Source organism: Lampetra planeri, chromosome 25 (genome assembly GCF_965212315.1).
Source record: "Lampetra planeri chromosome 25, kcLamPlan1.2.h2, whole genome shotgun sequence".
NCBI lineage: Eukaryota > Metazoa > Chordata > Hyperoartia > Petromyzontiformes > Petromyzontidae > Lampetra > Lampetra planeri.
Genome location: NC_136131.1, coordinates 8,979,527 through 9,002,221, shown reverse-complemented (window position 1 = coordinate 9,002,221; position 22,695 = coordinate 8,979,527). Strand labels below are relative to the sequence as shown.

The 22,695-nt window shown below is 45.4% G+C and overlaps 3 protein-coding genes across 20 annotated transcripts in view; 2 read left to right on the top strand and 1 right to left on the bottom strand.

The window, feature by feature from the left end:
• Positions 1 to 2,931, top strand: part of LOC144727413 (uncharacterized) — an 11,551-nt gene extending 8,620 nt beyond the window's left edge. For all 3 annotated transcript variants that reach the window (XM_078606216.1, XM_078606214.1, XM_078606213.1), the window contains 2 exons: positions 425 to 489; positions 1,151 to 2,931. In XM_078606216.1, the coding sequence (XP_078462342.1) occupies positions 425 to 489; positions 1,151 to 1,961 (876 nt within the window). In that variant the 3' untranslated portion in view covers positions 1,962 to 2,931. The remainder of the gene's footprint in view (positions 1 to 424; positions 490 to 1,150) is intronic.
• LOC144727414 (regulator of microtubule dynamics protein 3-like) lies at positions 2,109 to 17,970 on the bottom strand. 2 transcript variants are annotated; one of them, XM_078606218.1, is made up of 11 exons: positions 17,142 to 17,970; positions 13,466 to 13,506; positions 12,916 to 13,058; positions 11,944 to 12,046; positions 11,251 to 11,311; positions 11,032 to 11,110; positions 9,964 to 10,041; positions 8,565 to 8,663; positions 7,117 to 7,170; positions 6,706 to 6,786; positions 2,109 to 6,227 (listed from the first exon to the last, which is right to left on the bottom strand). In XM_078606218.1, exons 1-11 carry the CDS (start codon positions 17,552 to 17,554, stop codon positions 6,147 to 6,149), a joined length of 1,233 nt encoding a protein of 410 aa, XP_078462344.1. In that variant the 5' UTR covers positions 17,555 to 17,970; the 3' UTR covers positions 2,109 to 6,146. The 2 variants fall into 2 exon arrangements, with proteins under 2 accessions (XP_078462344.1, XP_078462343.1); XM_078606217.1 differs by having other exon boundaries at positions 13,466 to 13,509; positions 17,142 to 17,968.
• On the top strand, positions 17,006 to 22,695 carry LOC144727415 (barrier-to-autointegration factor A-like). 15 transcript variants are annotated; one of them, XM_078606228.1, is made up of 5 exons: positions 17,006 to 17,464; positions 20,165 to 20,217; positions 20,313 to 20,368; positions 21,553 to 21,718; positions 22,172 to 22,695. In XM_078606228.1, exons 4-5 carry the CDS (start codon positions 21,593 to 21,595, stop codon positions 22,316 to 22,318), a joined length of 273 nt encoding a protein of 90 aa, XP_078462354.1. In that variant the 5' UTR covers positions 17,006 to 17,464; positions 20,165 to 20,217; positions 20,313 to 20,368; positions 21,553 to 21,592; the 3' UTR covers positions 22,319 to 22,695. The 15 variants fall into 15 exon arrangements, with proteins under 15 accessions (XP_078462354.1, XP_078462346.1, XP_078462352.1 ...); XM_078606220.1 differs by having other exon boundaries at positions 17,006 to 17,648; XM_078606226.1 differs by having other exon boundaries at positions 17,006 to 17,789.

Here is a 22,695-nt window from a genome sequence, read left to right as displayed (position 1 = left end):
ATTTATCGATTTCGCTGTGGGCTAATCGTTCATTAATACTGGTAGGAACCTCCTGGTTACACCAGCCCACAGGGGATTATTGTGTCCGTCTGTCGTGCAGGGAGGGGCTGGGTGGGGAGGGAGGGGCTGGGTGGGGAGGGTGGGGCTGGGTGGGGGATGGGAGGGGTGGGGCTGGGTGGGGAGGGTGGGGCTGGGTGGGGGGTGGGAGGGGAGAGACTGGTCACCCCGTGGTGCCCTTATAAAACTCAACGTCTAACCTACTCACGCCGGCTTGTGCCCGCCCTCAGCCGGGCATATTTGCGGAATACACCACGCCGCCGTTGACCCTGGCCATTGACCGAGCAACCCAACGTTCCTACCAGCTCCCTCCGCAGGAATGTGTTCATCGCATGCCTATGTCTTTGTTTGAATGTGTGATGAACAGTGTCTGAATGGACCTAAGGAGACCAAAGAGAAGGAGAAAGAAGAGAAGGAAGAGGCTCCTGACAGGTCAGCCCCAGTTTACAATCATCGATAGCTCAGTTTTAGTCATAGGTACTCACCCAGGATCTCGGCAGTGCCAGCTCAGCACTCTTAACCTCTGAGCCACCTCACCACCTTTTGCCCAAACGTTTGGTTGTGCCGCGTGATGCTAGGCACAGTGTTGTTTGGCATTTCGCCCCGCGATTTGAAGCTCGCAAACATTTGGGGGGCGAAACATTTGGCGATGAACCCGAAAACACGTCGGAGAGCTATTGAGCACCACGGCGACAACGTGCTCGGTGTAAAGTATAAGCTCTCTCTGACGGTATACAAGTGCCGAGATGGTATGACACCCCGTTATTTGTCGGATTTATGCACGCCTGTCGCCCATGATCGGAAATGACAACACCTCGTGATCTCGTCGTTGTTGCTACACGAACCCCGCCAAGAGACGCGTGGCGACTCCGCGCTTTTCAGAAGGCGCGGGGACCTGTCGCGTGGAATTCTCTACCCAACAAACTCAAGAACAAAAACTTTGAGAGACCTTAAAATGAATTTATTGCATACAGCTGACGAGACAGCAGTGCGCATGTGAGATGCTTTGAGCATGATTTTCAGTCTTTTAAATCGCGATTTACATTTACAGTAAGCTGTGTCACACTCACACAAACTCTCCACGCCCCTCCAGCCCAAAATTCTATTTCAGCCTTGCGGCTTCGAAGGCCACCGGTGGCGACGGCGCAATTCCTGGCGCCACCGGGCCACAAGCTTCCTCAGGGTTCACCGCTTTACAGCAACAGCAGCCGTCGTCATTGCAGACGGGAATGCCGGGCGCCTGTGAAAATCTCCCGTCGCCGGCAGCACCGGCTGTGCTCCAAGAACAGCCTGTGGTCATCCCGCCCGAGCCGGTGCACAGCTCGGTCACGTGGGACCCCCGCTTGGTGAGATCCAGCCAGCAATTCTGCCCCGATCCGGATCTGTCCGTGCCAGATTTCGCTCGCGTGAACTGGGAACCTTCAGGCGGCAACGAGATGGCGAACGAGGCAGGATTTTCCGAGTCGATGGACGCGTTCTCCTCCGCCACTTCGGATCGGGAGAGGCCCTCCATCGTTGAGAGTTTGTTGGACCGCAGCATCTCATCTTGTGGTCCTTTGGCACATCACGGGGCCGTCCACAATCTGCCCGTTCAGCCGGTGCTCGGTGCGCTGACGAAGACCAAGTACAGCGGGGTGTTTGGCGAACGTCCGCGCCAGATTAAAGCGCCCGCATTAAAGCATCCGCAGCAGCAGCACGGATTGCTGCTGCAAATCAGTACAGCACAGACTGCTGCTGCTCCTACTACTTGCACCGTCACCAACGCCACAACCACGGGCACCATCACCAAGATCGCCACAACCACTGCAGGGTCACTGGAGGGAGGCTTTGGTGATGGTGGGCGCCAACAAAACCTGGTAGACATGTTTAAATCGTTTGACCCGACATCGTCACCGTTTTGTTAGCAGGAGCCAGATGTCGCAGCTGCTTTGCGCAAAGTGTAACGATGTTGGTTTTTCATTGCACTCTCCAAGCTCGTTTTAATCAAAGTTAAATATATCATTAACGGTTAATGTATTTGGTGATCTTGTAAGATGTACACGAGACGAATGTGAAATTAAAATGAAATACTTTAATTTAAAAAAATAGGTTGATTTGCGTTACATTCACATTCCGTACACATTCTGTTGAACACGAAGCTGCTGCATTGTGTGGTCTTGGTCAGTCCCGCCAGCGATAAAATTGACTACGCGTATAACTTTGGGTTCGGTCATTCGCTTTTTACAAGTATTGCACTGTAAGAACAGTTTTGATTCGGGTAATAGTTAATATCACAACATTTTGTCTCGCCCACAGCAAGATATATGACAATCGCGGTTGGCAGACGACGATTTGCCGACGGCGGTCAGAGGTGAATAGAATGAGACACGAGCAGTCGACGGATTTTATGCTGCAGCCAGTGGTACTTGTGACGAGTTTATTTTTGTTATAAAAAGGTATAATATTCAATCTGTAATATGCATACTTGGGCATCTACAGATTCATTAAAATCGATTGTTAAAATCGCAGTAATGCATCAAATCGTAATTGTACTTCTGTAAATAGTAGGCTAATGGGCAGAATAATAATATCTGTACAAGTGAAATGGGTGGGGACTAATTGAAAATCAAAACCAAATTTATGTTTTATAAACTTAGACAGCTGACTTGCTGGGGTGGAGGAGGGGGTAGGGGTGGATTGTCACATGCCTTAGAAATATTTAAGGGTCCCTGCTGTGGGTAAAATACGTAACCTATAAATGCTCCATTTGTCCAGAAAGTCGGGTTTCGTCATTGAGAGCATGGGGCATTAAGTGAATTGTTAAGTTGATTGTGTGCCCATCTGCAGGGAGGAGATACAATAAAAAACATTAAAAGTTGAAAGTGCAGCAATGAAGCCATGGCAGGATATCTCAATTGATTGAAATGAATTTGTTCATCAAGTTTTTCCAGGACACCCCCCTCTCATACATATCCGCACATGTTACCGATTTGTGCATGTGGTTTTATATTAATAGCACGAGTGTTAATTTACAAGAGAAGCGTTTAAGAAGATTAACTTGCACTTTCAGTCTTCAATATCATTTAAAAGTGAAATCTTGTTGATCAAGATATGCCTCCTGCTATTCGGTATGCGTTGCCATCATCGTCTTCAAGTCAACGTCGTTGAGTTATTGTTTTTTTTACGACAGCCATGGCAGGACATCTGCCCTCAGTATTGACAATTTGAACAGAGAATGTGGTTCATTACTAAACGTTTTGCACCTATTTGAACGCTTGTGCGTGAGATAGACTGCTTGTCACCAGACGTGTACATTTAAGTTGCTTTGACACTTTCCTTCATCATAAACTTCACGGGTGTGAGTGTTCGTGTGTGGGTGTGTGTGGCCGGCCAAAGGCATTTGAAAGTCTTATTTGGCTGTCATTTGGTAAAAAGGATCCCACCCCCGCCCCTGGTCTTTAAGAGCTAGCCACATTTGATTCTCAACTATCCAACACAACGACCTCTAAGTCCTCAGCGACCCACAACAGCCGTCTTTGGAGACCTGCCTCTGAAACGACGCAAGGCGTGGGCACGACCGTCCGAACGTTATCTGCATTCACACGACAGCGAAAACACTCCTCGGTAAGACTCGGCCGATATTGAAAAAGTACATGCGACGGACATTCCTGGAGGCTGCGAGTTCTCAACCAGTGCGGTAAGATACAAGCTTGGGAACAAGTGCGTAATTTAATAAATGAAATACGGTCAAGTAAGGCGTCGGCCACCATGCTCCATGCGGCATACCGATTCAGAAGGTGCTTTTAACAGTTGATGGTGTAAGTGCAAACTGCTGTTACTGCTTTGGGTTTAAAAAGAGAACGAAAATAAGCTTTTGTAGCCACCGTCTTCGAGCCTGTCCCACACAAGCTTGAAGCTTGAATAAAAAAAACACTTCAAAGTTACACTCGAGTGTGCCGCCAACACGTGACATCACTGCATAGACGTGACGGTGACACGGCAGAATGCTCGAGGCTTTTTAAGTGTTTCCTGATCGCGGTGCCCACGTTTAATGCACTGATGCAGCTCCGCTGAGATCCTGTATTCAAATCAGATTCTCCGCTGCGTCTGCTGAAACTGGGATTCTTACGTGTGGTGAGTCAATGGTCTCAACCTGGCCACAAAGAACTGAACAAAATATTGATTTTGGTATTACACGTGACTAAATTCCAGTTATGAGAATTGTAAATATTGGATTCGGCGATCCTGCAACAAATCTCCGTTTAGCAGGGTGGGTGGAAAAATGCTGCCCCCGAGTGTGAATAAGAGGTCCCCTAGAGTTTTCAAAAGCAGTTCTGTGGCATCTACTTCCGTGGACCATTTAACACGGCGTGGTGCGCTGCATCCCTCGAGTTCCAAGTGGATTCTTCATTTCACGGTGCATCAGCAATAATACAATAGAGATAACATTCAGTATCAAGATGAAGAGAACTGGTATTTTCTAATTTAAATAAAGGACCAACTTCATGTTGGATGGTTCAGGGCACAGCCTACGCAGGCATCTACAAAATATGTGCCATTAGTTTTTTTGGTTTGCATCTTAAGTGCTGATTTGCAGGGTTCAAATAACCAACAACTTTCATACCACGAAAACAAGTCTCAAGTGTTCAAGGACAAGCCAAGCTAGTCATAATTCGCATAATCGGTTCTATCACCTGAGAATCTACAAGAGCTTACTAACTTTCATTTAGTGACTTAAGTAAGCAATGCTGAACCCTATTAATACAAACACACGTGGAAATAACCTGAGATGAATGCCAAGACATTCAGATTAAATACTCTAAAAACAACAAAATGTAAGCACTCGGCAAAAAAGTGCACCTTCACTCCAAGTGCAGTGGATAAGTAATCTCAAAATAATGTTCAGGTGAGAAACTAAAGCTCAAACAAATAAACGATACCAGGCCAACTTAATAACCATTCAAACATTTCCGTGGGGAACAACTTTTAAACTAAACTTTGTTTTATTTAACCAGGTATGGCCCCACTTGATATAAATTCGGTTTCAAAAATATTTTAAGGGGTCTTGCAGATACATTTTTCACAGCCGACTGTTATCCAAAGTTTGGTGGCGAAAGCTTTGAGAGAACAATTTCTCAACACAAAGCCCAATGAGGAAAAAACACTTGGGTTAGTGGTTATTTATAGTCCATGGGAAGAGCTGAAATCGGTACCACTTAAGGTAGCAAAACTTTAACAGTACCGATTGAGTCATATGGCTAATAAGAGTTAATGTTTTGATAACCCAATCGTTTTGAGTGGTTATCGCAACATTTACAGTTGAGCCACCTCATGTGGTACCGACAAGTGAAATATTTGGTTTGGTCTCATGGACTACTAGCAGGAGAGTCCTCCTGCGATCTGGAGAGGGTGGTTTTGGTGAAAATCTTTGCAGTGGCAGCAGCAGCATGAGATTACGAACGAGTAAGTGCATTTGAAATAAATTACGGTAGTGAAATTAACGCTGCTCATTGCTGCTGGCCAAGAAGGAGACTGTGAACACCACTGGACTTTGGCTCTTCACGGGTCCAGTGAGGTTGAACAGCAAGCCTCAAATAACCCTAAGTTTCCCTGGAAATAAAGGTTATTTCTCTCTAGCCATCTTCACTTTCTTACCACACCCAGTGCACACCACCACTCTTCTGCCCCATTTCCCTGTTTCACAATGCCCCTGATAGCCTTCGCTGTCATTTAACCCACGGGTCCCCAACCGGACCGGTACCAGTCCGTGGCCTGTTAGGAACCGGGCCGCACAGCAGGAAGTGAGCGGTGAGTCCGCGCGTTGCCCGCCCATTATTTTATTATTTACCACTTCCATCCGCGCCTCTTTCCCGCACTGTGCGCTTGTCTCAGTCACAGTTTTGGTAAAGCCCACAAGCTAACCCCTAGCCAAAATGAGTAAAAAAACAAACGTCGCTGGAGAGGTTGGGGACCACTGATTTAACCAACACTGGGGATGCGTTGGACTCTGTCCTGCTCTCTCCAGCGGTCAACAAAGTAGAGCAGGAAGTACGTGATTGCCGGGTCCTCGAGGTGATGCGGGGAGGTGCGTGGTTGAGTTGGGAACCGCTTCAGCTCATCAGCAGTGTGGAACCATCGGACCGAGATGACGCTGATATCAGGTGCTCCAGGTCCTGCTGTACTCTGCGGTCCTGGTTTTTGAAAAAAGAATGTTATTAAGGCTACTGCAGCCTTGATTTAATTGTGTTTAGAAGAGCGAGCGATCATATTGTCCGAATTGGCTGCGCTTACTGCATTGCACAGCACATTATAACAATTTATAGCCCCCCTTCGTTGAATTACCGAGTTGATTCCCAACTAGGATATGAACTAAACAAACCTTCTGGGAATTGTACACTAACCGCACTACCGCCAAACCAACCATTAGCACAACAAATGTGAACATTCAGGGTTGGTTAATAAAGTAAAAATATTCATTTAAAGCCCATTGTTATTGTGCCGTTGGATGAAGGCCTCCTCGGAAAGGGGGTCCAGGACCGGTTGAGATATCACTCGCCACTGATGCTAGCCAGGTTCACAGTGCCACTGCTCTCCCCAAGGATTACTTACACAATATATATTAAGCACACTGCTGTATAAGAATTACATTCACACAAGCAGGGGGGTTACCTGGGCAGTCAGAGCGGGCAGCTTCTGAGCAGACGCAGTCCACCTCTGCAGCTCCTCCTGCAGACCTAGTGAAGCGCAACACTGCCGGCGACAGGAGGACAGACAGCAGCGGGGAGGAGGACAAGGAGGGGAGGAGGAGAGGGAGAAGGAGGAGAGAGAGCGAGCAGCAAAGAGGAGAGGACAAAGCAGGGAGAGGGAAAGAGCGACGAGACGGGAAGAGAGAAATTCCAGTCAGCGGTAATATTAACATTTTCTATTTCCACTTTTTTGCATTTGTCACCAGTTTAGTTTGACTTAGCATCATAATATTTTATCTTGTGATGTAACCCAGGTCCACATGGGGAACAAGACCTTCTTTAAATGTCTGGCAACACCAGGAAGTGCAGTACAGCTGACTGAACGTGCGCTCACCTTTACGATGAACACCTGGTTGGCCTTGGAGAAGTTCGGCTGGATATCTTCAGCCTGAGGTTCAAAGAGCAATCACAAAAGGCAGGTTAACAACATGTAAAAATTAAACGGTATGACAGTGCTGGTTCATCGAACTCCATCATCATCAGCAGCAGCAGCAGCAGCCATTACACTGGTCAGCACACTTTTTCTGGCATAAGGTATTCCAACGGTTTTAAGGTAATTTTAGGGTGCTGATTCCAAATCTGGCATCAGTTTTTGTATAACACGTCCGGTTTTTGAGATATCAAATATTGCATTTTCAATAAAAACTGCACAAGAAAAATATTAAATAAATGTGGATATCGATATAAAATGATATTATAAACACACTATCCTAAAAATACAGCACCATATTTTAACACTAAAGCAGTCACTGACTCGCAACAACTTGCAATCATTAGTGACGGAGTTAATTTCGGGTAAAATCAATGAAAATGGGGTATGCCGATAGCATAAAAATGAGATGTGATAGAGCAAATCTGAGATCAGATTTGGAATCAGCACCCTGAAATTCATCTGCTGCAAAAGTCCAGGCCAGAATTTTATTTTTGTGTTGACCAGTGTTATCTATGCACTGCTGGATGAAGGCGTCCCGACGTCATCCCTCTCCCTCATGGTTAAAAACTAAACGTGTGCGAAGGTGGAAGCCACATGATGAAGCCTCTGATATACACAAAGTCGAACCTTAACCCAGACCTCGACTCTATTCCTGAGATCAGAACATAGACCACCGACTGCAAACATTTGTTTTAGTGATACACTAGAGTTAGAAGACAAATAGGGTATCATAGTTTGGATATTCCACGACGCAAACATAGTGAAATGAAATATCACTCAATACATATGTACATCCAATTTGTTTTGTACAATTGTATGATCACATACACTGCAGAAACATAAAAAAACGATAGCGAGCTTAACAACTTAAACCAATAAATCGCTCCACTGTTACATGCATACTATTGCCATTGTTCTTAGGTTTTTTCGGTAAAGTCAGGTAGGTAAAACATTAAAATTAATAAAAGTAAAATAAAATAAAAATCACGACGTTTCGGAGGCAACACAAGCTTCCGTCTTCAGGTGGAACCGTCACAGCCACGACAGCTGTATCAAGTAAATGAGAGATTGCTTGATACAGCTGTCGTGGCTGTGACGGTTCCACCTGAAGACAGAAGCTTGTGTTGCCTCCGAAACGTCGTGATTTTTATTTTATTTTACTTTTATTAATTTTAATGTTTTACCTACCTGACTTTACCGAAAAAACCTAAGAATATGAATCCTTGCAGTCACGAAAGCTTCAAATCTAGAATTATTGCCATTGTTCCAAACGTTTCCCCGATGTGGACAGACCACAGTAAAAAACTCCGAGAGTTTAACGATCATGAAAAAAACAGCGATCAGCAGACCTTAAGGAAATACTGAAGAGCTTCATTCACAGATGACGTTGGGTAATTCTTGAAGATGCTGTTGCAAACTCGCCTCTCAATCCACGTCAAGTTGGCCATCTGATGGAAAGAACGGAGACGTTGGCGGAGGGGAAATCGAGCGATAGAGAGAGATGGACAGAATGTTGAAGGGAATTTGAACAATAATCTACACAGGGTGCGATAACAGTCAGGAGCTATACATCAGTACGGTATAAATCATTGCAGACACTGAAACTGTTAACCATGTGCCTGGAAAACGTGTCGCGCAGGATGCTTGAACCTTCCTCAATACGCCCACATTAATCGAAGCACACTCAGCTTGTATTTTCACCACTATAGGGAGCGTGGTTTTGAGCTCGCTATGGTTCCTGAATTCTGCTGCACCCAGTACTGTAGTTCAATCTGCAAAGGTCAGTTTGGCTGCAAATGCAGATTGACGGAGACGGCTTCCAAACACACACGACCAAACTCACCAACCCGTGAACTCCTCATTTCCATGAACAGCCAATTTAAGTTTACTTAAATGTCCTCGAGCTGGTCCGATTTCCCCCAGAACTTGAGTTTACGGGGCAACTTGGTTTGGTTAACAAAGCACCGGTGCCTCCCATGTTTTTCCTGAATTGCTTCACCCGCACACAGTCTCACTTGTTCTGCCCTTGCAAGCATCCCCACTAAGTCGGCCAATGTTGATCAATACCGCTGCTGTGTGAACCGTAAGAAATGCTCGCCGGTGCCACCTACTTAATAACGGACACGAAATATCCCGTGACGCTATTTGCCAGAGTAGTAGGCCACCATGTGCCGGCATCATGGTCCAAATCGACCGAGAGTTGAAATAAAAATAGACCCGCAAATGAATCAATCGGAATGTACGCAGCAACCATCGCTCCTCCTGCAAAAAACTTGGCAGGACCCTCCTGAACGAGTTATGAGACTCCTTAAGGGTAAACAAGCACAATGTAAAAAAAAAAACACATTCCTGCGGAGGGAGCTGGTAGGAACGTTGGGTTGCTCGGTCAATGGCCAGGGTCAACAGCGGCGTGGTGTATTGCGCAAATATGCCCGACTGTGAGGGCGGGCACAAGCCGGCGTAAGTAGGTTAAACGTTGAGTTTTATAAGGGCACCACGGGGTGACCAGCCCCTCCCCACCCAGCCCCTCCCCACCCAGCCCCTCCCCACCCTCCCCTCCCCACCCAGCCCCACCCTCCCCACCCAGCCTCTCCCCACCCAGCCCCTCCCTCCCCACCCAGCCCCTCCCTGCACGACGGACGGATGGACACAATAATCCCCTGTGGGCTGGTGTAACCAGGAGGTTCCTACCAGTAAGAATTACACTTTTGTTCTCTTATCTGCGATGTGTGCGAGCCCGTCACTCACTGCAAAGCCCCAGCGTCCAAGCAGGTGCAGCATTTCGGGGTCCGAGGGGTTGGTCGCCAGAGTCTGCTCCAGGTGTCTCTGGAGTAAGAGCAGCAGAGACAGCAGATAACACAGCCTGTTCTGAAGAATGCGTTATGGGAAAAAAAATCGTGTTATAATAAATAATATAGGACAAAGCACAGTCCACGATAACACGTGAGATGCATTTGGAAGCATCTAGCAGCATCCCGCCTTGTGCGATGCTATGCCGAGGCAGCCGCACAACCGCTTACTCCTACTCGTGTGACGTAGTTACGTTCACTTGATCGCGTTACGTCCAATTCGCATCCCACGTTTACAAAAAATGTGTTCCCTAATACATTCATCGCGTTATATCCAATTCGCGTTATGAAAACAGGCGTTCTAGGAGAGCAGACTGTAATAATAATTTCAACTTGTAACACACACATGTTCGCTCGCTCTCGAAGAGACAAAACGACTCAGAGGCGGAAGGAACCACAGACAAGCGGGAAAAGGCAGCCAGGCTCTAAGTCGGCACCAAATTCCCCGCAAGCTCAACTACGGTCCTCTATATATAAAGGCGTTATCGGCAAATTAATCATTGTTTGCATGGATGAGGAAATCAGAGCACCCGGAGTAAAGCCACACGTGCGAGGGGACAACACTATTCCGTACTGATGGGGAAGAGGTGAAGACCACATTTGCCGTTTCGCCATCTCTTGACAAGCCAGGGTATGGCTAGCATCAGACGAGTTTGTTGACTGCACTAGATGAATGATAGACGTCCTGGTATCTCGGCTTTCTCTCTTTTGAATCGGACAAGCTCACTGCATGGCCAATGAGGCCAGATGAGGCATCAACCCAAACTTTGCCTGTGGACAGGGGGCAGACTGTGATGCATATTGTGGAGGAGGATTTTCCTCTGAGCAGACGAGATGGAAGATTGAGAGCACTGAACGCCACAGAAATGATAATGCCGCTGTCGACTTGATCAGCCAAATATGCACAGGCTGAAGAACCGGAGGAAATGGCTCTTCTTGAGAACAAAGAACGTTTTGCTGTACACACCTTAACAGAAAAGCTGTCTCTCATCTGGTGCTGAGTCGTCTGTAATTCCCACAGATAGTCCAAGCAAATGATAGCAAACCTGTATACTCAGACGTGGAAAGGCAGCCAAAAGTATACTTTACATGTTTTATTGCTATAACTGCAGAACACTAAACTCTGACCTCCTCACCACTCACCTTTGAACCAACAGAAATCACGCAGATGCAACCTGTGCCTCACCATTTGCGGCATTCCCTGATGCAACTTCTCCACTTGAGCCCCTTTTCTGCTGACTCTTTGCCTAAATGACATGAACAGCTTTATTGGAAGAGCTTCTGTTGTCTTTTTTTTCCGTAGCTTTCGAAGAGTACTGCAACATAATGTGTTAAAAGGAGACACAGAAGTAGACATCACAGAACTACTGCTAGGATCCCGTCAAGAGACCTCTTATTCACTCTGGGGGTTCTACACTTTCTTATGCACGTTGATATATATATGTGTCCATCGCATGACAGTCTCAGCAAACTTTTGTTCATTCTCATAGCTGTAATTTATTTAAAAATAAATGATCAACTTATTTTAAACTATGCATTTGTTGTGCAAGCATTGATGACCAGGCTGACACCATCAACTCAGTACATTTGACAAACCAGGTTCAACACGGGTGGCTGAATCCCAGATTCAAACCCAGGATATCAAGCGTACTGGTTCAGTGCTCTGACCCCTGTGCTACCTTGCCACCTCTATCTTATGGGTTGCTTTGAAAACGAGAAGCAGGAAAGTCATTGCGTGCATAACAAAGACACCTCTTGCATAAATTGTAGGAAAGTAACACGCTTTTACTGATTTTTTTTTTACTGCAGGGCATTTTCCACACACCACCTACAGAGGACTTCCTTAATAATTCATAAAACGCATGCGCTCGTGGCTTACCGGTGAGCGCGTGTATCAGCCGCTCAGATTTTTCCTCGGTAATTTCACACATATCCCCGGAGGCACGGGCCATCCGCCACCAAAACGCTCCGCGCCTGGCAAACTGTGGCACGACAAACAGGCATAGTCGTGCTAGGGACACTGATCAATTTGTATACCTTTCCTATACATTTCACTCCTATCGTGTATCGTTGTACTGTTTGTTGTTGTAACGTTCTGACCTGCCCCTGCTGGACATCTGTGAAGAGCTTTATAGTTCATCGGATTTCTCCAGTATAAATAAATATTCTGATTATGATTCCCCATCACCCCCCCCCCCCCGGCTTCTGAGATTCACAATCCGTCATGATTCACAGTAACGGTTAATTTCAAGAATAAATTATTTTTCCGCGTGGTACACGAATGTAGAAGCTCGCTTGCAGTGGTGGCCAAGCTACCTGCTTGGCCATTCAGCCGCTCAAAATAATTACTGCATCACTGCATTATGCCAGAAAAGTTTGGAGGATACGAGACACGGTTACCTAATGGCACTTACTTTGGAAATCTTTCCCAGCAACTTCGCATAACCTCACACAATTCAAGAAAATAATTCGTTCTTATCTGCTATCATTAATGACCATGGTGGCTGGTGGCTATTATTTGATGACTTTTGACAAGAGCACAGCACCAGATTTGGATATAATTACATCATCCGCACCGATTGCCTGTCGGTGCTTTTCTCCGAGCAGGTCAACCAGATGCTCTTATCTTTCCCAGTAAATCCGCATGCAGATTGGACGCCGAAAAAAAAGAGTGGCTGCCACCAGACTTTGAACGATGTGCGGGCTGTATAATTAAGGTTTGTTGACATCAGTGGGCAGAACTACAGAACAAAAAAATCTGTTTTAACGTCAGCATTGAAATGATGCCCCGCTGCCCGTGTCCATGCTGGGATTGTGTGCCAGTCCCCCACCTTGTGTGCCAGTCCCCCACCTTGTTCTGACCGCAGATGAGAGCATTTAAAGCCTCGTTCCAGCTTCCTGGGCCCGCCGCATGCAGCCTGTCTGCTCGCTGCACCAGCTCCTCAAACTCCTCGTCAAAACACAGCTCCTCCTCCAGCAGTATCATCGCCTGGCCTATGTTAGTTACAGCCATGTGATTAGCATCCTATTAGTAGCAACGCTGAGTTTTATTTCAGCGGCATATGGAAAACAGCACGTTAACACGTAAAAAAATTTCAATCCACTGCTAAATGTGGGTTTCCCCGCATCGTGTGTGTCATGTTATTTGATCATACGTCACCTTGACGGTCAGCGCATGCTGGAAGCAAAGGCATGCATAGGCTTGGAAGCATAGGAGTACAGTACAAAACTGGATTAATGGGATGCCTTCTATGTTTCTTTCCTTTACGAACTCTCACTGACCAGTGTGGTGAAGTATGAGGAGAATCTCCTCCAAAACTGGACCGACAAATGGGCTGCACGTGTACATAGTGGTTGTTATTCGAGCAGATGCTTAACGAGTGAGCACTACCCATTCATACCTGGGCCATCCACTGTGTCACCGAATTCATCTTCTGAATCACTGCTGTTACAGCCAACATGCAGAAAGGAAAACACGCATCAGCAAACACAGGCGCACATTTAAAAAATGCAGGACGGCACTCTAAAAACTGAAAGTTAAGCGACTCCGTTGGCAATGGTGTGTACCAATACAAAGTAAACAAGTTAGGACAAATCACGCATATGCATGGATTACGCTTTCCAACACACGTTTGTCTGGAAGCTGACTTGTAGCTGTCAGGGCAAATCCTGTTTGTACTGTATCCAGTATTTGCCAAGACATGTTTGTTCTGTGTTTGTCTCCAAGTTTTGGGAAAACTTCTTTTTCGATTGGATAAGTCCCAAATAATAACACAGGTTTACACGACAAATGAATTAATATCGAATCCTTTTTACAACAGCTACAATGCACTCTCGTTATGGACAGATGCACAGATGGACATAACTATAGTAATACACAAACGTGTTCAACCTTAAATGGAAAGTGTAAAAACCGTACCACATTCATCATTGACACTGGGATCATGTTTTACCAACTTATATGGCAAGGTACTGTAACACAGGACTTATTATCGACTTCTAGGCCACAATGTATGCTTCAGCAGGTAATGAAAATTAGGTTAAAGTGTGCCATTTGCATTAATGAAATGTGTGTTTTTATAGAATTGAAAGTAAACTTTGTGAAGTAAATGTCTTGCACTTACAAAAAATTTAAATACCGCAAATGGAATATTTCAGTCATCGTTTAATGGTGTGTAAAACAAGTGTCAACAACACACATGATATCTTTTTTTTGTGTTGAAAATTCAATATTTGAACACTAAATAGTCAAGAGTACTGTCAAAACCCACACATTTCTAAAAAGCCATTATATTTTAAAAGGCTGGGTATCCAGAAAAGATTTGGCAGTTTCCCTGTCATAACTTGTCAAATTTATTTAATATTAAAAGTAACTTTTTTTCTACCATGAAACAGGAAAACAGCTTAATGATATCTGCATGTCCTGTGTTAATTGTGCGTGCGTTCATCCAAGTAATTGTTGCAATTCAGGGTCATGATTTCAGTCAAGAATCAATCTTTTTTCTTTCAACTTCGCAGTGAATGTAGTGGCCATTAGTGGCTGCAGGGTCACATAAACGCAAAGGACACAAAACATGACTAAGTTATACATAATTTCCAGCCCTTTGTCAATCCACTTCTGGATGAAGATCTTCCCAGGACCGTTTCAGATATCACTTGTCAATGATGTTAGCTGCCATGACCCGGAATTGAACTTGGATTGGTGGGTTCCCAGCACAAAGCTCTCGCCACTGCACCACCACACCACCCACATATAAAATATGTGCATACATCATGAGCTTAAGAATCAACATTAATTGATTAATCGGTGCATCATTACACCCCTAATACGGTGTTGCAGTGAACATGAGCACGATATGTTCTTTACAGATTAGTATTTACACAAACGAGAAATGTATTTTCATAAATATCAATGACCAGTTTAAATATTCACACAGCGTAAATGATGTCTTTGCATACAACTCAGCTCATACTCTCTGAATCTTGCAACTTTTATCTACCGACAAATGTTTCACCTACACAGTTGCAGAAGTCGTGATTTAAATATCACAACGTGGTGAAGTATGTCTAAATAAGCCCTGCCAATTACATGATGTGAAAAAAAACTCCTCATCCAGCAGTGGATTGGCATAAGGGCTATACATAATTAAACATTTAACACATTATCACGTGCATTTCTTTGATCAACACAAATGATACTTAATTTTTTATGTGCAGTATTCCACTGGGATTTGATTTAAAAACTATGTCTATGACAGCACAGTCACTCCATTGCTATAATTAGTACGAGTGCAATTTGAGAAAATTGCAGGAGCAAGCTCCTATTTATAATGCTGAGTTCATAAGCCAGCCACATTTGACTCGGCCCAGAACGGTCTGCTTATGACCGCATCATCGAGATGCACTCGATGTTGTTAGTTCTCGGAAGCTAAGCAGGTATTTAACCTGGATAATGCTTGGGATAGGTGACCAACATGCTGAAAATAGCATTGAAGGCTGTCGAATGGCTGCACCTTCAATAGCGCTCTCTGTTACAGCCCGCTTGGTTTATGGACCTTTGCTCAGCAACGGTGATAAACAAAGCAGAGGGCACTGCAGCAAAATCCAGTGTTGTAGATTACTATGGTACAACAATAAAGCTTCCCCCCAACCTCTATGGTAAAATATATGATCAAAGAATCCCCCCCATGCATTACCCGAACAGCATACGGAGACTATCATCCAGCATGTATGTATACAATGGTCTGTTAAACTGCAAAACCACTTGAATGAAAGTGGTGTGAGCATGGTATGTAGTTATTACACGAATGATAAAGCAGTGGGCAGTGGTAGTGAACAGTGGTGAGCAGAAACGCATCTTCTTCAGTAGGTTCCGTCCTTGGTGTTGTTAGTGAATATTCAGGAAAGATATAAAGAGGAAGCACTGTTGTGTTAGTTCTCCAAGTTCAGCAGCAAAGTATATTTCATTCAGTCTCATGTTCATCCTTAAGTCTTGATAATGATCCATTCAAATCGGTTCTATTGCTCCTTAGGATTTTTTTTTCCCTTCGAATCCTAGCCAGGGTAAAGAAGCGAAGGAAGGAAAAAAAGGGTACGCCTTATGGGGAATCTGAGAGGAGTCTGCGAAGCGGAGAAAAGGAGGAAGGAGATATGAAGGGAAAGTTAGCAGAGAAGACAAGACACCTTTCAAGCACCAACCATGCTGACATTCGTAAAAACCGAAAGTCAAGTTCCTCAGAAGCTGACTTATCGGGGTTTAATTTTAGCGACCTGTAAAATATTCAAACCGCACTTAACCCGAGATGCCCCGGCATATCCATAATGCGCTTCTTGATAGAACAGTTCCAATTTACACACTGAACCAGAGAACCAGAAATATTAGTCCTGTTGCTTTTACCGGTACGACTTGGCTATTAACCACCTCTGAGGTGACAGTGCCGATCCCCCCACAGCGGTCCGACATAACCGTGATGAACTTCAAAGACTGAGGCCAAATTGCAGGTTGACCCCATCTGCACCAACCTCCCCAATCGGCCCTCTCACCCTGACCCCCGTTCATCCCAGGACCCCCCATCAACGCCTCATCCCCTCGCCACTCACCCCGAAGATCTCCCCCCATCTGACCCCTACAATCCCCAAAATTGGCCCTCTCACCCTGACCCCGTTTATCCCAGGACCCCCCCCCCCCCGTCAACACCTCATCCCCTTGCCCCTCGCCACTCACCCCGAAGATGCCTCCCCCATCTGACCCCCACAAGCCCCATCTGACCCCCACAATTGGCCCTGTCACCCTGACCCCGTTCATCCCAGGACCCCCCCCATCAACACCCCATCCCCTCGCCACTCACCCCGAAGATGCCTCCCCCATCTGACCCCCACAATCCCCATCTGACCCCGTTCATCCCAGGACCCCCCCCCCCCCCCCGTCAACGCCTCATCCCCTCGCCACTCACCCTGAAGATGCCTCCCCCATCTGACCCCCACAATCCCCATCTGACCCCCACAATTGGCCCTGTCACCCTGACCCCGTTCATCCCAGGGACCCCCCTGCCAACACCTCATCCCCTCGCCGCTCACCCCGATGATGTCTCGCCGGGGCTGGCGGTGTAAAAGCTGCTGGTGGAGCTCGACTGGAGACCGCGGCGACGGCGGCGGACCGACCCGGCCGCCACTGCCTCCTCCACGATGCCGGGCAGCCCCTCTCGTAGCCGCCGCACGTCCGCCCGAGCCTCGTTCAGGCTGTCCGCCAACGTCCCCAGCTGCTGCACCATCTCGTCGTGACCGCGGGAGAGCTTCGATGTCGCCGACGTGGCGATGTTGACGGCGACGTCGACGACGGTCGCACGGCTGGAGGGCACGAGGTCCTGCGAGGCGCCGCCGGACGACCCTCGCCTTCGCCGGTATAAAATCCAGACCAGACCGAGGCTGAGGCCTGCCACCGAGGCCCCCAGCAGGGCGCTCAATGCGAGGCTCAATCTTCCCGGCCGCATCGCGCTCTGGTCGCTGAGATTGTAATAAGAAGAACGTTAAATAAATATTAAGTGGAAGATACCCAGGTCTCTTCTCAAGCACGCCTATAAACAGGTTTGTATTGTGTTTGTTGGTGTTTAAAGTAGTGATTGTAATGGGTTTAGCGAGTCACAAGTTGCTCGAGTTGCCGATGCCCTCAGCCCAACTCTGCTCTGACATTCACCCCACCACGACCCCCTGGGATCCGTTTTCAAGGTAAAAATAATTTATAAGGGGGTGTTTATAGAGCAAGAAGTTATTTTTCACGACACGATACTTTATCAATGAGTCACTGGCGTACTAAATTTGTAAAGCTTTTAAAGCATTAAGGTGTAAAGTAAGGAATTGAGTACAAAATAAAAAAAATGGAAGTGAAACGCGATCCAATTTTTGGTCTCTGGCCACCGATTTGTGCAGTTTGACTCGCGGGTTTGTTCACGCAAATCGTCTCCGTCGAATTGTTTCGTTTAATAGTTGATAGATAATTATTGTGTCGTTTGATTAATGATATGTTTCATTCATCGTTTTGTTCGCACGTTATTTTGGGCAACTGTACATGGCGATCCGTTTATAGATACCCCACTAAATTGAAATTATTAAAACATTTATCGGTCGCAGAAAAGAACGCACCAGTAATGCTGGGCAAAGTAATATAATCAGTGTTGAACACATTTAACAAGTGTATTGAGATTATATTCTTGGTTCTTTCGGTAAAGTCACGTAGAAGGGAAATCATAAAATAATACAAATATAAAACTATAAAAAAAATGGTTGAGATTGTTGGAATACATAGCGAGACTTTCACATTTATTTCAAAGTCCTCTACAATTCCTGTTATGTGTATGTTACGTCTATAAACGTATCACGGCGCTGTATCAAATGTATGGGGGATGGGAAGCGATTAGACTTCCGATGCTCGGCTCACGGCTAACATCAGTGTCGAGTGATATCTGAACTGGTGCCGTGGCTCCAACACCTTCACCAACCCGCCTGGTAAAGTATGTTAATTTTGAATTCTCGAAATTAACGTTATAATTCTTAACAACACAGACACTGTTTTATAGCATTTTGGCGATTCGAATACAGTACTGTACTGTGCTATTTGAAATCGATACTAATCCACGATAATTACTTAAAAGGATGCACAGTTCTGGCAGTACTGCAATGCGTCAACGCCGTGAAGTACTGTTACAGTATACGAATTCATTCACGATATTTACCTTATTATCACGCCCGTGCCTTGTCTAGCAGTGGATACATCCTGGCTACCGATGATCATAACCGTGTTGACTAATCGACAGATGCGTACAGTCGACATAGCGAACGAAATGTCTCTTATCTTGACTTTTTAAAGCACCTTCAACGGTGCTGTTTGTTTCTGGCCGTGTGGGATAAATGTGGGCCCTTTTTTGTGGCGTTAACGGTTTAAATGTTCCAGCTGTTGGCTGCTGAGGAATTTGTCAATGGAAACGAAACATTCATGAAACCGTTCGTGTCAAGAGATCGTGTGTCCTTGTTTTTGTATGTTCATTGTTGCGAACGCCGGTTCCTAATTATTGTAAAAAAATATTATTTATTCATCTTCTTCTCTCTATTATATAAAAGGGAAATTTGTGAATGTGTGTCTGTTCAAAAATGTTTAGCGTACTTCCCGACATGCAACAAACTTGAAATTTGCCATGTGGGTACTTTCCAGACTGTACACCATGCAAAAATTATAAAAATACACTTTTGTATATTTTTTGTAGAGGGGGGGGGGGGGGGAGTTTAATAATAATGCATTTATTTTGCACGGCAAGTGAGCTGTGACGTCACATCTGTCATTTGACCCGTGTGCGGAAGCGCTGCGCTACGAACCCGGCGACCCGAGTTCGATTCCCGCTCACGGCCATCACCGGTGACGATTATTTGAACCGGTCCTGGGCCTCCCCTAGGTCGACTCAGCCTCAAACGAGCAACTCGTGTGGTGTGTGAACATCGCTACTGGGTAGACAAAGGCGGCCGGGCGTGGTGAATTTAAGTCCCGTAGTAAAGCTAGTACAGAATAAACGTCGAAAAATACAAACGTTAGGGTGGAATAGCGAGACAAAGAATCGATTATATAATTGAATCGCCAATCGGAATTGGATGTAGTGTATTGCAATGCGACGATTCAATATATGTATGCGGTTCGATATTAGGAATCGATTCTATATTTAAAATCGTGCTGCATGTAGCGGCCTCTAGTGGTTGCATACATTAAAAAAACATCCATAGTTTATGCGAGCTCTTTCAAACCTGTTTTATACCTTAAGTCATCGATATTAATTAATGTATCGTTTCACACCCTACAAAGTTCACAACAGTTTGCTGTGAGCACACACTTGTTTTCAGTTTTCCTAATCACAATATTAACTTTATTACATAAATGAAGCCCCGATTAAGATAACTTCTATTCACCAATAACACATCCCCCTCCCCCCAACCAAAAAACATCACAATATAGTCACTGCTGTAAAATTAATTACTGGAATAAATCCCTGTTGATGATTTAGGCAATTTCTCCTGTGCGTATTAAATTAAACACGTGTCTATGTGTGTATTCTACGCAGCAACAAAGTGGATTTGGTGTCTTTATTTATTCCTTCAGCACTTGAGACAAAAGGTAAGTCTAATTTGTGCTTCTACATTATGGTAAAATAGACATTTTTCGTAGATTTTTCAGATATTGTATCGATTTACAATTTATTTCAACTCCAGCGACCGAAAGCAGAAGAGAAGCAAGTATCAGAGCAGAGAATTTGAACAAATTCAAGGTAAGTTATATACAGTGCTACAGTGCCATGAAGTGAGGTGTTTTCTGACTTAGTTTTGTGCAAGAATCACTGCCATTAATACAGTGCTAAAGTGAAATGCAGTGAAGTGTTTGATGACATACTTTCGTGCAAGATTCACTGCCATTAAATTTACACAAGATACAATTATACTCTGCTAAATGTTTTCGGTAATATTACAGCTTCCGTCCTAGGACGGGCAAAAGGCTAGTATATAATAAACTCCTGTATAACTATAATTATACCGATTTGTTTGTTTGTTTTACAAATAGTGGCGTAGCTATCGAGTGTGCAGGCGGTACAACTGCACATATGCCTACGGGCTGGAGGAGGGCCAGGGTGCTGTTACAAAGGGGGTGGTGGCAGAGGTCGCAACCGGGTACCCGATACCCGTACCCTACCCAATACCCAGCTACCCGTACCCAGCTGGGTACGGGTAGCTGGTTGCGACCCTGGTGCGGCCGGGTACGGGTAGGCCGTGAGTCACTGGTGAGTAGCCGTTTGTCACTCATTTCGGGTAGGGTACGGGTAGGGAAAGGGGACCCGTACCCGGCCGGGTACGGGTCCCCATTTGCGACCCTGGTGCGGCCGGGTACGGGTAAGGAATCAAAACCCGTTTGCGACCTCTGGGTGGTGGTGGGAGGGTATGGGACGAGGGGGGGCCCCATTTAATTCCTTGCACCAGGGCCCATGCCAACCACGTTCGATGCCACTGCTTCCAAAGCAGCATTATCCAGCAGCAACCACCCAAGCAATCAAGGACTTGGGTCAACCGTCCGAGTCTTAGAATTGTAGGCGTTAACTTAATTTATAAGCAGCGGAATAAGAGTAGGAATTAAGCAAGGATTTGAACAGGGTAAGTCATACAAACATCGGAGTCTAGTTACAACAATGGATATTGCTCCATTGTCCTCTGCTGCCTTATTTGAATGTATGTTGAACTTCTTTCGCACCGCACATAGCCAACCGTGCTAATCATCCTGTACTTTAAACAAAATGTTTAAATTGAAAGTGGGTCTCCATTTAATTGTCTTACCTACTCTGATGTTCACTTTGTGCATGAAATTCTAATTTTATATCCGCCAGACGTACCCACCCTTTGTTATTGGAAGACGTACGTGAACTTGTGATAAATCACAAAAGAACGTGTTCTTATATAATTACAGAAGGAGTTGCTGCAGCAATAAAGTTCACGCGGATAACACAATGTCGTCGACTTCTCTGAAGCACAAAACGTTCATCATGGAGCCCATGGGGGAGAAATTGATCACGACTTTGCCTGGCATCAACAGACAGAGGGGCACTCAACTGAAGAAAGAAGGATTTGATAAGGTATTGTCTTTGTTAATCATGGTTAGATGGCAGCTTTACTCTTTGGTTCTTTCGGTAAAGTCACGCAGGTGAAAGTAAAATAAAATAAATTAAAATGAAAACAACTAAATTAAATCACGACGTTTCGATTGCAACACAAGCAATCATCATTAGGTGTGAAAACTACAGTAATTTTTTTTTCACCTACGTGACTTTACCGAAAGAACCAAAGAGCATGGATCCTTGCAGTCACGAAAACTTACAATCTAGAATTAGATGGCAGCTGGTTACTCGCACGTTTTTGTGGGATGATGCCAGCTGGGCCTGGTGTATTTTTTCCCCATCCCACGCCCTTGTGTGCCGTGCCGGAGCACCTTCATAGGTGCCCCTGTCAAAAACAATCGCCCCATCAGTCTTTGAAAGACTGAGACAGGGCGAAGGATCATTGTCTTGGCGGGTGTGTTGCATTCACAGGCATTCATGGTTCTGGGACAGTTCCTGCTGCTTCGCAAGAATGAGGAGCTCTTCAAGGAGTGGCTCACGTACATATGTGAGGCCAATAGCCGGCAAGCGTCGCAGTGTTTCAAGTGTCTCATGGACTGGTGCGATGCGTTCCTGTAGCAGGCTTTGTCGTGGGCCACCTGGCTGGTGTTGCCCTCCTAGCCAGACTGTGGGGAGCAATTGGAGTACATTCAATTTAATTAGATCAATCATCATCATCAGCCATAATCAACCCACTGCTGGATGAAGGCCATCCCAAGTCGTCACCACCTGGCGCCTGCACATCAGCTTAATTCATCGCTCCACGGCCGCGTTCCCACATACACACCAATATGCTACGCAACCTGCTTCATTGGGGTGATGTTAAGGGAATACTGTGAATGGGAAAATGTTCAAGTAGCTAACTTAATGTGAAAACATTGGCAATTGCGTTTTTTGCAGAATTTGTTGCACTTGTTTAAACATGAATTCAATAAATGTTAACTCATGGTTCTGCA

Bases quoted from the DNA above. Each gene is read 5' to 3' on its own strand.
- LOC144727414 (XM_078606217.1), bottom strand. From the start codon at position 17,554: ATGCGGCCGGGAAGATTGAGCCTCGCATTGAGCGCCCTGCTGGGGGCC. The intron at 13,059-13,465 runs GTATGAATGGGT...TAACTAACATAG, and splicing joins TGACACAGTGGATGGCCCAG to GCCAGGCGATGATACTGCTG. The intron at 11,312-11,943 runs GTAAGCCACGAG...CATGTCATTTAG, and splicing joins GCTGATACACGCGCTCACCG to GCAAAGAGTCAGCAGAAAAG.
- LOC144727415 (XM_078606235.1), top strand. From the start codon at position 21,593: ATGTCGTCGACTTCTCTGAAGCACAAAACGTTCATCATGGAGCCCATG. The intron at 21,719-22,171 runs GTATTGTCTTTG...TTGCATTCACAG, and splicing joins AGAAAGAAGGATTTGATAAG to GCATTCATGGTTCTGGGACA.